We start from the raw sequence: 15117 nt of genomic DNA on the forward strand, positions 1-15117 counted from the left end.
TGCAAATAACATACATGCACTTACATGACCACTGATGTATCCGAATCCCTCATTATTATTAAGGTATTTATCCCCTTGATTCTTCTGTGATATTGATAAATGCTGTAATTGCTGTAATTACTGTATTACAAATGAGAACTGAACAGGGTAAACATATCTTTGAAAATTTTGGCCTATCGCAAAAAGAAGTGTATGGTAGACTAGAATTAGGAAACAAACCAACAACATCTAATGACAAAAATAGCACTGTTTCTGCTCTGCCCAACAGATTTGCATATAAAAATGTCTCACAAAACCTAATTCATTTCACTTGTCCTTTATAAATGCATCACAAATGCACATAGATATGGAATATTTGTTTTCCAAATTTTCATATTGAATCAGTGACAGAAGCAGGGAAACAATCCAGAACTTCTGAGCCCTTCTCTTTCTCTCACACAAATGAAGCACGACTCTGGTTTTCTGCCCTTGAAACTGTACCTTAAGTTTTAATAATTTATGTGAAATGAACTGGATATGTGACTTCAAACATCAATCCACAGCCTTTCCAAAATTAATTGACTAGTTTGATAGTCAGCTGCCAATCACTACTGGTTTTGCTTTACTGTCCAGACAAAGATGGGAAGAAAGGTTCCATCTGTACTAGAACACAGTCAAGAGTTAAAGTAGATATGATATGAAAATTATATAAATGAAGGGACTCCTCTAGGAAAACACCTCCAAACATTTTTATCGATTTGAAGATCTACATCTTTGTGCATGAAAAAGCAAAGGTTAAATAAGGTTAAAACTTTACTAGCTGGACTGTGTTTATACTGTAGTGGGCTCTTGAAAATATCTACCATACAATCTTGACCTTGGAAGAGGTTGAGAAGATGAGTGCTGTCAGTGGCTCTTACTCATACAAAACTGAGCCAGCATCAAAAATGTCAGCAGAACATTTTCTACTTTCATTTAATTCTCTCAGCATTTTCATTGGAAATGTGCACACATTTCAATATCAGGCTGCCAAAGTTAAGGAATTCTCAGCTCCGCACAGATGATTGTACTGCTCAGTATCTAACATGGTTGACCACTTCGCTGTGTCTTTGGAGCAATGCATGAAGCAGGGGAGCAGTCACCTTTTCGCAAAAGTAGGACACTCAGAGATGCAATGAACCAAAGACAAAAATACTCAGAAGTACTCCTGATAGGATGTTAGTCAGAAGATGGTGCTATTATAACAGAACTTCTAAGGCAGCTGGAGCTCTACATGAAACCAAAGCATACAAGACAGGCTCAAGAGAAAGTAAACCCCAAGTGTAAATTGAAAGTTGGTTTCAATGCGAGTTGATGCTCAACATCTCACTGAATACACCTTACAGAAATGTACTCACTGAAAGACCCTTCGATTCTATGCCTTGGCTTGCTTGCACTGCTCACATCAAAGGGGAAATGCACAGAAAAATATACGTTTTAAATAGCCATTCACAAACTTTTGCAAACTCGTTTGGATCTTACCACCTCACTTCAGAGACCCTTGAATGATCAACAACAATTTTATGTATTTCTACACCATATAGTGTCCTTTCATGTCAAGATATAGGTTCCGACTCAATTGCTGCTGGTATGGCAAACAATTGCTCTGCCTCTGGAGCAGGATTAACTCAAGTATCTACATAGAACTGCTGTTCTGTGTCACATAGAAGTAGCCTTAGAAACACTTCCTTTTTCTTTCTAGGGGAAAAAATGGAGGTTGCCCAACTTTTCGTAAACAGAATACTAAATTTTCTGCAATGTAAAAAGATTAAAGTGTGACTGTGAAGGAAAAAAGGCTGATGTTGGTGGGAAAATGAACAAACAAGAATATAATTACCAAAACATCTTCTTGCATGTAAATGAGTGTGGTAATTACCCACATAGCAAATGGGTGATTAGAAATGCATGAAATTAGAGTAGTCCACAGGAAAACTAATTGCAGTAATTGGTATGATGAGTGAGATGGATTCTGCAGGCTTTGGGCAATCATGGAAACTAGATTATAGAGAAAAAGGCAGAACCATTAAGCACAAAACACCACAAATGGGTTTTACTGTCTGACAGAGTTCTCTTCCTTGGTAGAAAAGCCATAGTGCCATTTTTAATACCTAGAATATGAAGAATGTACATTTACATAATAAAAATCCAACTGGGAACAGGTGTCCTCATCAAGATCCACGTATGTTAATGGAAGAGGTTACCATTCCCGGCTGCACTTCAGTACCCTTCTGAAGGACGTTACTGTATTGAGTAAACTTCTAGTGGAGCAATCTGTTTTAAAAAGATGCAAAAATCACATTTGTGAGCTGAAACAGCCTGATTACCCTGACATTGCTTGAACGCTCAAGCAGACCTCTCTCCTGGAAGGCTGATGGGATGTAGTGCTTGGAGTCAGGGCAGTGCCTTGTAACTAATGATTGAAAGGAGAAGGATATAACAGCTGTGTATTACATTTAGTTACCTAATTAAAAAAATGTAAATATATGCATGTCATCTGATTCCTGCCTTGACAATTATTATTCAGCTCATTTCTTACAGCTTTTTCAACAGCAGAGGTCAGTTAAGAGGAAAGATTCAGAGGAGTGAGAGGAAAACATTGTAGGAAGCATTTTGCAATGCTACTTAGTTATTCTAGAGTAAATCTGGAGGAACACTACTGCTTCTACTGCAGTGTGTATTTACATCATGGGAAAAACTAAGAGAATGGTAAAAGACTTAGAGACAGTCAGTGGAAACTGGGTGTAATATGGCTGAAGAGAAGGGTCAAATTCTTTCCTGCCAAAAATGAGCAAACCTCTGTGAAAATGTCAGTGAAGCTTCACTCAGAAATGTCAGGAGAAATTTTAGCCAGTGTGGGAATTTCACAATGAATACTTTCCTGCTGTTGAAATAGAGTCATATCTTTAAGCACTTTTCTGGTTAAATGTAGGCATTTTCAGCGGGCTCTACCATGCAGCGTTCTGCGAGCCACCTCTCCTGTTTGCCTGTCCTGGATACAAAGATGCAGAGCTCCCGGACAGCCCTCATGTCTGGACTGTGTCAGAGAAGGGAACCCTGCAGCTTCCAGGCTCCTTTCCACGAATGCGGGAACTCGCAGTCCCTGGGGCTGCTGGCTCCTCATCAGGGTACGTTGGCACCCCACGGTTGCAGCCCCTGCCAGGCTGACGGGGCTTCTGCAAGGTACAGACACAGCCTGGGCTTCCCTGCCCCGGTGGCCACTTCCACGGCACTGGTTTGGGCTCTGCAGGTCAGCAATGATCTTTTTTAAAACTTTTTGAAAACTGTTTTCATGATCTTTTTTAAAACTTCTAATTCAAGTTTGGGAATTTCTACATTAAGTTCAATTCTGAAGCATGAAATTCTTTCTACAGAATTTTAAGTCATGACCTTCAGCCATTTTTTGTTGTAGATGGGTGAGAGGAAAGAGTAAAAGCATAAGGGTTTGGTTATAAGGAGAAGAAATTTGAGAATTAAGCAGTTAATTGTATTCTGGCATGAATAACGTTCTCATTACCTCACTGTCCAACACGGATAAACAGAAAGAATCAGAAATATGTTTACAAGTATTTCAAGGGCACTGTTAATTTTGATAGATTTTGTATTTACACCAATGTATCTGAGAATAAAAATCTGGTCCCTGGATATATGTCCTGAGGTAAGCAATGTAGGTCCTGCTAATTAGCAACTCTTTAATTTTTACTAAATTAATAGATTTCAAAACATAAAATGTAACCAGGCTCAGTAGTTTGCTAAAAATTGTTTCCTTAATGGGAATCCAAGTTTTTTACTAGCTATATGAGTTCCATTTTTAAAAAGGAAACCAATTATGATGTTTTGTTTCTTGCTAAATGCACAGATGCTTTTCACAGGAAGGTTTCATGGAACTCTATGCACTTACCTACGTATCTTTATCTACAAGAATTCATACCAAGATAGCAAACCAAGAAGAATCCCAAATGTGTGCGAAAAAGAAGAAAAAGTGAGCAAAAAGATTTCTCAAAGATTCACATCCCAATTAAACAAGTAACTGACTTGGCAGGTCTTGTCTTTGTTCCATCCCTGCAGCACAGTCTAGGAAAGAGCATTCCCTGTGGGAGCTGTTAGTCTTGAATAATAAAACAGATAACGTGCAGAGAAGGCTGAAAAGAGCCATTGCAGAGGTTAAGGGAGAAACACTAATTTTGAAAAGGAATCCCAGTGGTAGATGTATAATTGGCCTCAGTAAAAGGGAACACACTTTCTTGTGGCAAGTTAATATGAGACAGCTCAGCAACCAAGAAAATAATCAGGCATGAAAAGCTTTGTTTTCCAATTAGATCAGTTTAGGGAGTTTGATATATGTGCCATGTTTCTCCACCACGTCTTGTCCAATTTTTAGTCTCTGTGCAGTTGAGTAGCTCTGTGTTTGAGCCTGGATTTCCCCTTTATGGAAGGACTTATGAGGGGCAGAGATGCCAGAAAGAGCCCCCTCCAAGTTTTCTCCTCACAATTTAATTAAAGAGCTTTCTCATTTTTACAAATGTTTCTGCTCACAAGTCATTTGGAGACCCAGAAGAGACCAGGACAAGTTATTCAGAGAAGATCCTGCTCCCACATCTCTGCTTCAATATTATTCTCTGAGACAGCTGTTCCCTAGAAAATATGTTGCTCTCATATCTCCAGCCAACATCTGCCCTGAGATCCCCTGCTACACCGATATTGACACAGTGTCAGTCTTAACACATTCCTGAACTTTCCACTGAGCAGGAGGAAAATGTAAGGAAGAAAAGGGAGGGATGCGTCACTGCCTTCAACTCTACTGGTGCAGATTTACGAGGCTGTTGAAAAGGTGCTCCAAGATCTGCTTCAAGCACATCTTGGTCGGTCCCATAGAAGTAGCTTTAAAATATAACCACCCCCACATAGGAAAGGTGTGGTCTGCACCCGGCACATGCCCCAGTTGTATCAGTCACTGCCCAGATTTCCACAAACAGTCATGAAACTAGAAAAGCACTTGGTAAATGCAAAGTATAGGTCCAGGTAACCCCTAAGATTGCCTATCATCCATTAAAATTATGAGCTGCAGGGACAGGAGTGTCAAGTGTATGCATCACTCCACCAAGAGTGTGTGATAGGGGTTAGAGCACTGGGACACTGGAGATCTGTTTGCCTCCCCTGTACTGCCTCTCATCTGCTCTTATCTTAGGGAAGTCTCTCCACCTTTCTGTACCTGTAAAGTAGCAATACTAATAACACTTCTTTTGTAAAGCATTAACATCTGCTAAAGCAATGAAAATATCTTCATTCATATTAATAATAATTGATGGCACCCATCTGGAAGCAAAAAAGTGCAGGAACAGAACAGAAAGTATTTAGCTGGAAATATAGCAGTCAGGAGAAGTGTCTGTGTCATGTGTTGTAAATATGGAAAACAGAATACGAAAGGCCCATTTAATTCACATGAGATTCCGGATCTCTCATGTACCACGTTTGGTGCTGATTTATTTGAATTAAGATGGCAAGAAAACCTCCTCTCGCTGTTTTTTGTTAGATTTTAAGTTTAGTTTTCTTTTGTTTTTAATCAAGCTCTTGCTCAAGCCATGTGAGTAAGAATTCAGTAACACATTGTAAATCACAGTTTGCAAGTTCTGTGGCTGCAGATGAGATAGTAAAAGATAATGCTGTATAATTCGCATGTGGCTTGTTCGTCATTCAGGCACCACATGTCAGATTCTGCCTATGCACAGCTGAATGTGTGAGCAGAAAAGTTGGTAGAGATTGCAAAGAACATAATTTTAAAGTCCTGGTAATTAAAATCCTTTGGTTATTGCTGAAACAATTCAGAATCTTATGAGTACAAGCCTAAACCCTTTTTTTAACCATCTTTGAGTCAAAGTCAATTTACTATGAAACTGTTGCAAAAGAGGAGCTGACAAAAAAAAAAAAAACACAGAACAGAAGAAATATGCAGTCAGCAATACAACCTTTTCCAAGAAAATGGTAGAGAAAATTATATTTCAAAATGGAATTGTCTGACATCCCATCACGATAACAAAAGATTTCTCAAAGCTCCACATCCCAATTAAACATTGCAGTTAAACTTTTTCAACAACGTAATATTATTTTAAAGGTATCGGGGATTGTAATTTGCAACAGTTGCTCAGACAAGGTCTATAGCAGAGCTATTGTCCTAAACCCACTTCATAGTTTTTTGGAGAGAAATAGGTGAATTGCAATCCAAAAGTGCAATTTTTCTATATTGTCCATAAAGAAAGTCTCAGTTCCAGTGTTTACAATATAGATGTAACTCACAGCACTCATGTATATAGCATTTAATAAAATGAGGCCCCAGATTGTCTGGCATTTGACTCCTATCATAATACAAAGACTAAATACTGTTTTATAGTCCTATAGGTGCCAACATGCAAAATAAACAGCTGCGCAGTTCTGTGCAGCTATAAAGAACTGGTTTCTTATTCCTGAAGACACCTGAGCTCCTCATATGGCTCCATTTATATTACCTACCCAATGACTCAACAGAAATGTGTATTACCTAAAAGGCTAAACAGGCCACCACAGAAGGAAGAGTCATGGGGTTGTAAAGGACATGTCAGATGTTCCTTCAGACACCTTTCAGATACCCTTCAGATGGATACACCACAGAACAAGGAATGGTCATCCTTTTTGTTTGAAGACATCCATGCCAATGTTTACCTGAAATATCTCTAGCTGAGTTTTGTACTGATCAGATGTATTGCTATGTTGTCAGCTACCAGCCAGCTTTATATGAATTTAATTTTCAGTTTGATCTCATATCAGAAAAAAGGGCTAATGCAATCTGAACAAGCACGTTTTTGATTATCAGCAAATGTCCCCCACCCCTGCTCCCTAATTAATGAATTTGAAACCTTTAGCGAAAATCAGAAAAACTTGACACTATGTGGAAATGGGCATCCAGATAAAGGGGAGATGCCCATCAGGTGGTCTAACTGAAGGAAGACTGTTATGTGGGTTCACAGCTTAGCGTATCAGAGAACTTAGAAATGCTCCACACTTCAGTCAGTCAGAGCTCACCTTGTCTTGGACATCACAATCACACTCGGAGAACTACACGCTTTTAAAAGGAGATGAAATCACTGCTGCAATACTATTCACCTCTTAACTCTGACTTCCACTGGGTGACCACTCCTAAGCCGTAGAAGTGGTTGCTAGTAACATCCCGTAAACATTTGATTTTGGCCCAGAATGTGTAGCAATGGTGTTAACATTATGAGCAAATTAAAGACTAAGAAGCTCTGACCCATAACGTAACATTAATTCTGTACAGAGCTGCTTCTGTTTTTCTGGGTTTTAGCCCTTTAGACTTTCCAGTTGTTAAGGATGCAGAAAGCTTAAACAATTTTAAAAAGAACAAAGCTCTCATGTCCTAAACAATAATGGAATGGTCTTCATAACTATAGATATAGCTATATATATGGGTATATATTTAACATAATTTAATATAATTATGTGCACATTATATTATATATATTATATGTATGTACATATTACGTATAACTATATATAAAATAACAGGTATTTGATAGGATCTAGCAAAAGAACAAAAAGCCCTGTATTAGGTACTACTGGAGAAGGGCTTACCTGAACAATTTTACATGAAAACACACATATACACGCTTATCCAGGGAATGCAAAGGGTGTGGTACCACTATCCTTCCTTTCAAACAGAGGAATCACCAGTTCGGGTTTTATGAAGATTTTTTAAAACTATTTTTACTTCCTAGTATATTTTGAGGGGAGTATTAACATTTGGAGGTATGATTTGGCGGTATGATTTTTATTAATAGTGTAGATGGTTCACCAGCTGCAACTTAAGAAGTAATAAAATAAAAGTAATTTTACAAAATGTCTGTATTAAAAAATGAACTGCAGCAAAACCTATCCATAACCATTGGTGATCTCTTGCTTTTACCTTTAAAAGAATATATGAAGCCAGCATCATTTTGTCGTGTGTCTCAGAAGCAAAATCACAGCGGAAGAAAATAGTATTACAGGTTTATTATGTCTCAAAATATAGAAATATATTCCAACAGCATATTTTAAAGAATAATATAACAATAATCTTCAGTTTCTTATTCTCAAAATGGTACACCATTATTTAAAAATATATTACTTAATGTACCCAAAATTTAGTTTCCATCAAATTCCATTTAGAATAAATTGAGTTAAAAAAAACATATCCACCTACCCAATTTATACAGAAACCAGTAAATTTTTTGAAGACAACCCAGGAATTTAACTGTTCCAAAATGGTAATTCAGTTGGAGACATTATATTTTGCTATACACCCTTGTGCATGAACTACAACTAAACGTAGATATGTAGGTAATGTCAGTATAAAATAGAGATGGAAGTGTGAAATGGAACTGTTGTATTAATGGGAAAGAGCTCCCAAGACTGAAATCAGAACTGTTAATTTTTTTAAAAAACTGAGTGTGTGCATAAAAAGGATTTATGTATTACTCCAATAGCAAGACAAAATAAATTACTTTCTGCAAAAAGACAGTTGCACATTCACATGCATACACACAGTCACACGCACACATTGATTTTATCAGTCTGTAATAATCTGAATTTTCTGAAATATGCTTTAAATAACCAGGGAAGTCAGAGTTTACATAGACTGTCTAAGGAGAAACTGATATGTCCTATTCATTTTTTAACAACACTCTGAGAACTGTTTAAATGAAGCATTTTTAATCAAGGCAATTCATGATAAAAGCATATATTATAATTAGCCATGTAGTTAAGAGAAAAGAGAGTTTCTATTTCCCATTTCCATAACACTAAAATAAAGGGATGTCCAAAGACATTAAATGTGGTAAATTCAAAATAAACATATGGGTAGTGGTGGTGAGAATGATAATCTGTAATTAGTTGTGCAATTCACAACCACAGGATTTCATTTGAAGCCAAAAATTTAGGGACATTAAAAAATATTTATATGGATTTAAGAATTTTCAAAGATAGTTAATGCTAAAAAAAAGGGAAAGATATCCCATCATACATCTCATGATTTAAACCAATTTCCACCTGACAGAAAATCAGACGGCACAGAAAGTAGGCTGCAAATTACCCACCGGCTCATTATGAAAGGTGTTTTTCATCTTTGCCTGAAAACAGCCACCATCAGGGACAAGAGTTTCGATTAAACAGGTGACAACTGCTGCAACCCCTGTGCCTTCCTTCACACACTCAGAAAACACATCCAAAAGTGGGAGCTAAATAGAGCAAAGCCCTTCCATACCCTGTCTTCTGTGTATTTTGTGTATATAGTAACTTGTGTATATAATGGGAGGGCTTGCGTGGGTTTTTTTGTTTAACTTGTGCTGTTATTATAAAAATATTTGCTGGAGAAGTGTAATAGATAATAGACTGCTGTGATGTGAGGTAAGAATGTTGTAGTCCAACTTTTAGTGTTAATTTGGGAAGTCATAGATAGAGGCGAGAGTCTGTCTCCACAGAATTCCCGAAGCTTTGAGCCTTCTGCAGACTCTGCTGCCCACAAGCCAAGAAGTAACATACTCCTCCAGTTACACTCATCTTGTTAAAGAAAATAGTTATAACAATTATGTGCAATCTTTTCACTTCTATTTTCTATCTACTGTTTATTTACTTAAAAACTGTTCAACATTTCACTTTTTCTAATGGAGCAGAACTTCTAAAAGAAAAAATATGTTTAGCCAAGCAGTTTTGTTTAGTTTTTTTTCTGTGCCTTTTTCTAAATAAATACCCCACCACAGTTTTCATTGGCACAATATGACCAAACGTATTTTAGTTCCTTTAACAATATGAAGCAGTTACAGAAGTTCTGGAGTTTCTAGCTTTAAAAAAATCCATACAAAGGCTTTACTTTAAAATATTGAAATGGAATGAAATAGATTCCAGTATGGTCAACTGAAAAATTAGTTTGTGAAGTTCTACTGCATAATAAGGTGACCCATAAAATAAATGGTTTTGAAATTTTGCTCATACAAAAGAAACTATATACTTTTAAATAAATAAAAGCTACTATATACATTATACTGTACATTTAAATGAGAGATGACATGAAATGGAATAAATTTAGGACTGCCTTTTCATCAGCAGGGATCATATCTTGACTGTATTACAATTCTGAATAAAACCCTCTGCTTTAGATTATTTTTTTTATTCTAGTGGCAGCCACATGAACGCACCACCATATTCCTGTATTTTTTTAAAATAACATTGGAACTGTCATCAAAGTAGAGTACGGAGATTGCATTCAGTTTTGTTGGTGCACAGCATGGCTTTGGTACATGATCAGGGAACATCAAATGAACCTGAAAGACAGATAAATACATAGCTCATATATCAAACAGAGAGGTACAAGGACAATGTCAGTGCAAAACATGTCTTTGCAATTCAGAGACTGCTCATACTGAAACTGTTTTCAGCCTATGAAATGGTAAGATGTGGGTTCTCAGACAGCGTGAGTGCATTTTAAGGTCTTATCTAGGTATCCGTGGATCCAATTCTACTTGCACTGACATCAAAATCAATTCATAAGGTGGGTGCCAGCTGGACAGAAGGTTTAGGGAAAGGGCTGAGGCAGAGAAGGCTTTATGTTCACTAGGCTGAAATATATCAATGAAAGGTTAAAGAGAGGGAAAAAAGTTTTGAACAGCATCCCAGAACGAACAAGATCTAGTGGAAATATCTGAAAATGGGGGAAATACAAGTTCTTTGTACTTGAAAGAAGGTTGGATGTAATATTCTACACATGCTGAAGACTTGGAAACTGGGGAGGCCAGAAAAGAGGGAGTTGTAATAGAGAGGGCAAGAGATTATTAAGGCATGGATAAAGACTTCAGCAGTAATAGGTTTCATTTGTATGTTAAGTCTTTGTAAATCTGTTAGAACCATCTGTCTTGCAGTGATATAAGCCCAGAGCCTTTGCCAGACAACAGAGAACAGTTTATCAGGAAACGATTTTTACATAACTGTTACCATGAGAAGGTCTTTTGAAATGAGCAATAATAAATCCTGAAGTAGCAGTTTAGTAAGGGTTTAGACACACATTTAAAAACAGTTTAACAAATGAATAGCAAAGCACTGGAGAAAAGACTGATTGTGCCTCATCTAGGCAGATGTTTACCCTGCCATAACTCCTGGTCCCACCAGCCCCTACCACCCCAGCTGGGAGCTCCATGGCCCTGCTAGCCCCGCACAACAGTGATGCTCACAGCCTTTTCAAGAGTGAGCCTGGAAGTCAGTGCGAGTCAACCTGCTGATCCACTGACTCACATGACCAGGAGGTCAACACTACTCCAACGCCTGTTCTGAGGGTGGTGGGAAGCGAGACGGTAGAAGAAACCTTATATAATTCATTAAATGCGGTCTGTCTTGTACTTGCATGCGTCTGTATTGTCTGTCTGCCTAAGTTCAGTCTCAGAAAAAGAAGAGAGAGAGAGGTACTGGCCCAGCATTTCTCCTATTCTTGTTACAACAGAAAAAAAAAAAGTCAGTAAAGTTTGGAGGGGTACCAAGGAACAATCACTTCCCAACCCAAAGAGTGGGCTTTTTTTAGAATGGTGTAATCAGTATGGCTGGGAGATGATTACATTTGGATTAGGGTGGGGTGTATGAATAACTGTTTCCCAAGCCATCCCCATGTGCACACCTTGTGTAAATCTGAATTTTGTATAATTTAAACCAGAAAGCATTCAACTACTGTTATCTCATCTAATTTATGTGCAGTTAAAATTTAATTAGCCTCATGATTTTTTGGCTGCACAACTGAATGCATGTACAGTACATGCAGAGGGAGACACACAATTCCAAAAAGGCCAAAAAAGGAGGGAAAATTTAAGTATCCAATTTAAAAAATAGGACAAACTACACAAATTTCTTAACAATGGGAAATTAACTGTTTTTGGAAAGAATAGACACACAAGAGAAAGTAACACTGGGCCACTTCTTATTTAACAGTCCATAATTGTAGGAGGGAACTCTAACCTGGGGATCTCACTGATACTGGCAACTTTTCTGGACAATGTTTGCATAATGCTAAACTATTGCTTTGCTGACCTATTTCATCCCAGCTCAGGACTGCATATATGCTGTTCTTCATCGTCTCCTAGGCACATTGCTATATTCCTTGCCAACTGGCATTTGCTGTTCCCTTTCACCTGAACTCCTTACCACACTTCTATTTATTTCCAGCCTCTGACATTTTCCCTTCTTTTTGTAAATCTTGCTGACTTGAATTCTGGTATAGAGGAATAATGTTGCACTGGTGGCTGGACTTGGAGAAGGTACATAAATGAAAAGCTGAATGGAAAGGAAAAGGTCTCAGCACATGCTGAGGTTTTAAAAATGTCCCTCTCATGTAGAAATACTTGACAATTTTCACAAGCAGAATTTGTTTTCTATCAAAAAGAAATCAAACTTTGTTTGTTTGTTTATTTCTGGGTTTTCTCGGTGTGGGGTTTTGGTTTTGGGTTTGTTTCTTTTTTTCCAGGGTGGTAATAGCTACACTCATTTCTGAAGGGGGAAAGGTTTTTCAGGCACAGATTTTTTATGTCAAAATCAAAGAAAAAAATCATCCATGGACAGACTCATCAGCGTAGTCTGATGGTCAGGATACTTTTCTATCGTCAATTTAAATCAGAGGGAGCCTTAAACCCATGTTTCTCTAATTGCAGTTGAGTGCCTTGACCTTTCCAGAAACTAATTAGGGATGGCAACCCCTTCCTGTTCTGATTTCGCACTCCCACTCCCTCCTCGTGTATTATTGCTCATTCCTCTGCTTCTTAATCATTCTGCTAATACTGATGCTCTTCAGAGCCAGTTCTTTAGCTGGCACAGAAGAAAAATCATGACCAGACATCGGACTCACAGCATTACATTTAAGCATATTCTAAAGGCCTTGATTTCTGTAGCTGCTGTGTTTTCTGAACTGTAGTTGAATGCTGCTGGGGTAGAAGAGGCCTAGCCAGCTGCTTCATCTAAGATCATCTTTTTGGCTGCTCCAGTTGATGCACAGGACTAACATAAGAACTAGCAGAGGCAGAAAGCTGGCTGCAGATCCCCTTTTACAAGTACCAGGCAGAGCAACAGATCCAAACACACTTATTTATAAATTACATTTGTTAGCCAGGCATGAATGAACACAATTTCTTACATGCAAATGCATCTGCTTGCAAAGCTTCACATTAAATTACGGTTTAAGCATCTCTGCCAACAGTTGACAACAGAGGTCCACACACTGGCCACGTGTCAACATTTCTGGAAGGTATAGCATGTAGATGTTAACATAGAGCTTCAATAAGCTGCAAAAAACTCTTGGAAGTGGGACCAGGGGGCCCTTTTGGTTCCTGTCTACACCATTCTTCAGTAACATGACACAGTCTTCTCATGTGTTATTGCATTTGAAATGGAAGGGAAACCTACCACACAGGCCACTCTGGATAGTTCATCCTCTCTCCAGCGTAATCATCAAAGCACGTCTTTGAAATGGGTTAGCATTTACCCAGAAACAATCAAAATCCAATAATAGTAAACAGACAGGAAGAGACAGCCCCTGTGCCAAGACACTTACAACTGCAAAATAGGCAACTACAACATAGGCAGAGGCATACCAGAGTCTGAACAATGGCGTGGTTTGTTGCATTCATGTGGGCATTGAGGGGGAAAGAACACTCTCCGTCGCAGTAAAATGCAGCATAGCCCTCTGGTGCAATAATCCAATCCTAAAACAAGAACAAATAAACACACTCAATTTTTTTTCTCTCACTCAGAAAATTTAAAACTATATCAAACTAACTAAGACTTGTCCAAGGACAAAATGAACTTCAGAATGTGGCATGTTAAATTACTTCTTTTGCCAAAAAAATAAGGGAAGTATTTGCTTTGTTAATGCAAAACTCAGATGAAAAATTAAACTTAGAAATCTGTACTGAATACCAACTAATGAGGCTATAAGGGGAATTAAAGGTCCAAATATGTTTGTCAGAACACTTTTCTTCCCAGACCGAAAATCACAAGCACTTCTTGGTGCAACAGAAGTAATTAAAATGCATCCTCTTTCTCCAGCATACTTAATACCATTAATTATATTATTGCGTGAGACTGAGGATTGCTAGAGATTACTCATTGGAATGTCACTGAATCATGCATTTTGAGTATTTCTAGTAACACAGCATGGGGAAAAGACCACAAGAGGGAAAATATTTTAAAATATTAATGAAAGCTATGTGTTTAGTTTGCTGAACAAAGGTAGTGGAGGTGCTGTGGGAAGGGCGGAGAGGATCAAGTACCTACTTCTTGGGGTTTGTTTCTTTTTATCTCATTTCACCCTGAGTTTCACTGATCAAATATTGTACAGTGTAGCTTTGGCTTTCCAACTGAAACTTCCAATTCCTCAAGTATTTTTTGTGAAAAAAATAGATTTTCTTTTCTCTATGGCCACCTTGAATGGCTGATCTGAGAGCCGTGCACACCTTGGGGCATATCAGAATTTACTGTTTCAAAAAATGAAAAAACTGTTGATACCTGGAAAAATCTGTGATTTACAGAGAGACAACGGCTCACTTGTTCAGTAGCCTGAGTTCAAGTCAATACCACAAGCCTGCTCTGTGGCCATGGACAGGTTGATTATGCTCTGCAGACTTGGGAAAACAGTCTCTGCCTACTTCTTGAGGCTGCTGTGAGGATAAACGTGCTACAAAAAGTCAGGCTGAGTAATGACACCATATGAGAATCTGAGCTAGATATGTAAATGATGAGCTGTCACTAAAGAGATAGCACACTTTTTCTCCTCGTAGACTTGTTCCACTGATAGAGAATTGTTTTAAAATAATTCAGAGAAATGTGAAATGCACAGACAGCCATCTCTGAGTTCTTACCTACATATGCAATATGTCTAGGTTATAGGTTGCTGATGGCCTTCTTGTTCTTTCTTTATAGCGAGCTCCTTGCTTTCTGGAAAAAAACCCTAGATTGATCTCTATTTTATTTTCTCATAATGCCCTGCCTCTGTCTTTACGACCTTTTACCACAAGTACCTTTTTTTCTTGTTACTGTATGGCAGGATGA

General features: G+C 38.0%; 1 protein-coding gene across 1 annotated transcript in view; it reads right to left on the reverse strand.

Moving 5' to 3' along the window:
* Positions 1-10209: 10209 nt before the first annotated feature.
* BMP5 (bone morphogenetic protein 5) overlaps positions 10210-15117 on the reverse strand; it is a 60823-nt gene continuing 55915 nt past the window's right edge. The window contains exons 6-7 of the mRNA XM_076335443.1: positions 13662-13772; positions 10210-10361 (exon numbers count right to left, since the gene is read on the reverse strand). Coding sequence (XP_076191558.1) covers positions 10212-10361; positions 13662-13772 — 261 coding nt within the window. The 3' untranslated portion in view covers positions 10210-10211. The remainder of the gene's footprint in view (positions 10362-13661; positions 13773-15117) is intronic.

This window comes from Aptenodytes patagonicus, chromosome 3 (assembly GCF_965638725.1).
Source record: "Aptenodytes patagonicus chromosome 3, bAptPat1.pri.cur, whole genome shotgun sequence".
Lineage (NCBI taxonomy): Eukaryota > Metazoa > Chordata > Aves > Sphenisciformes > Spheniscidae > Aptenodytes > Aptenodytes patagonicus.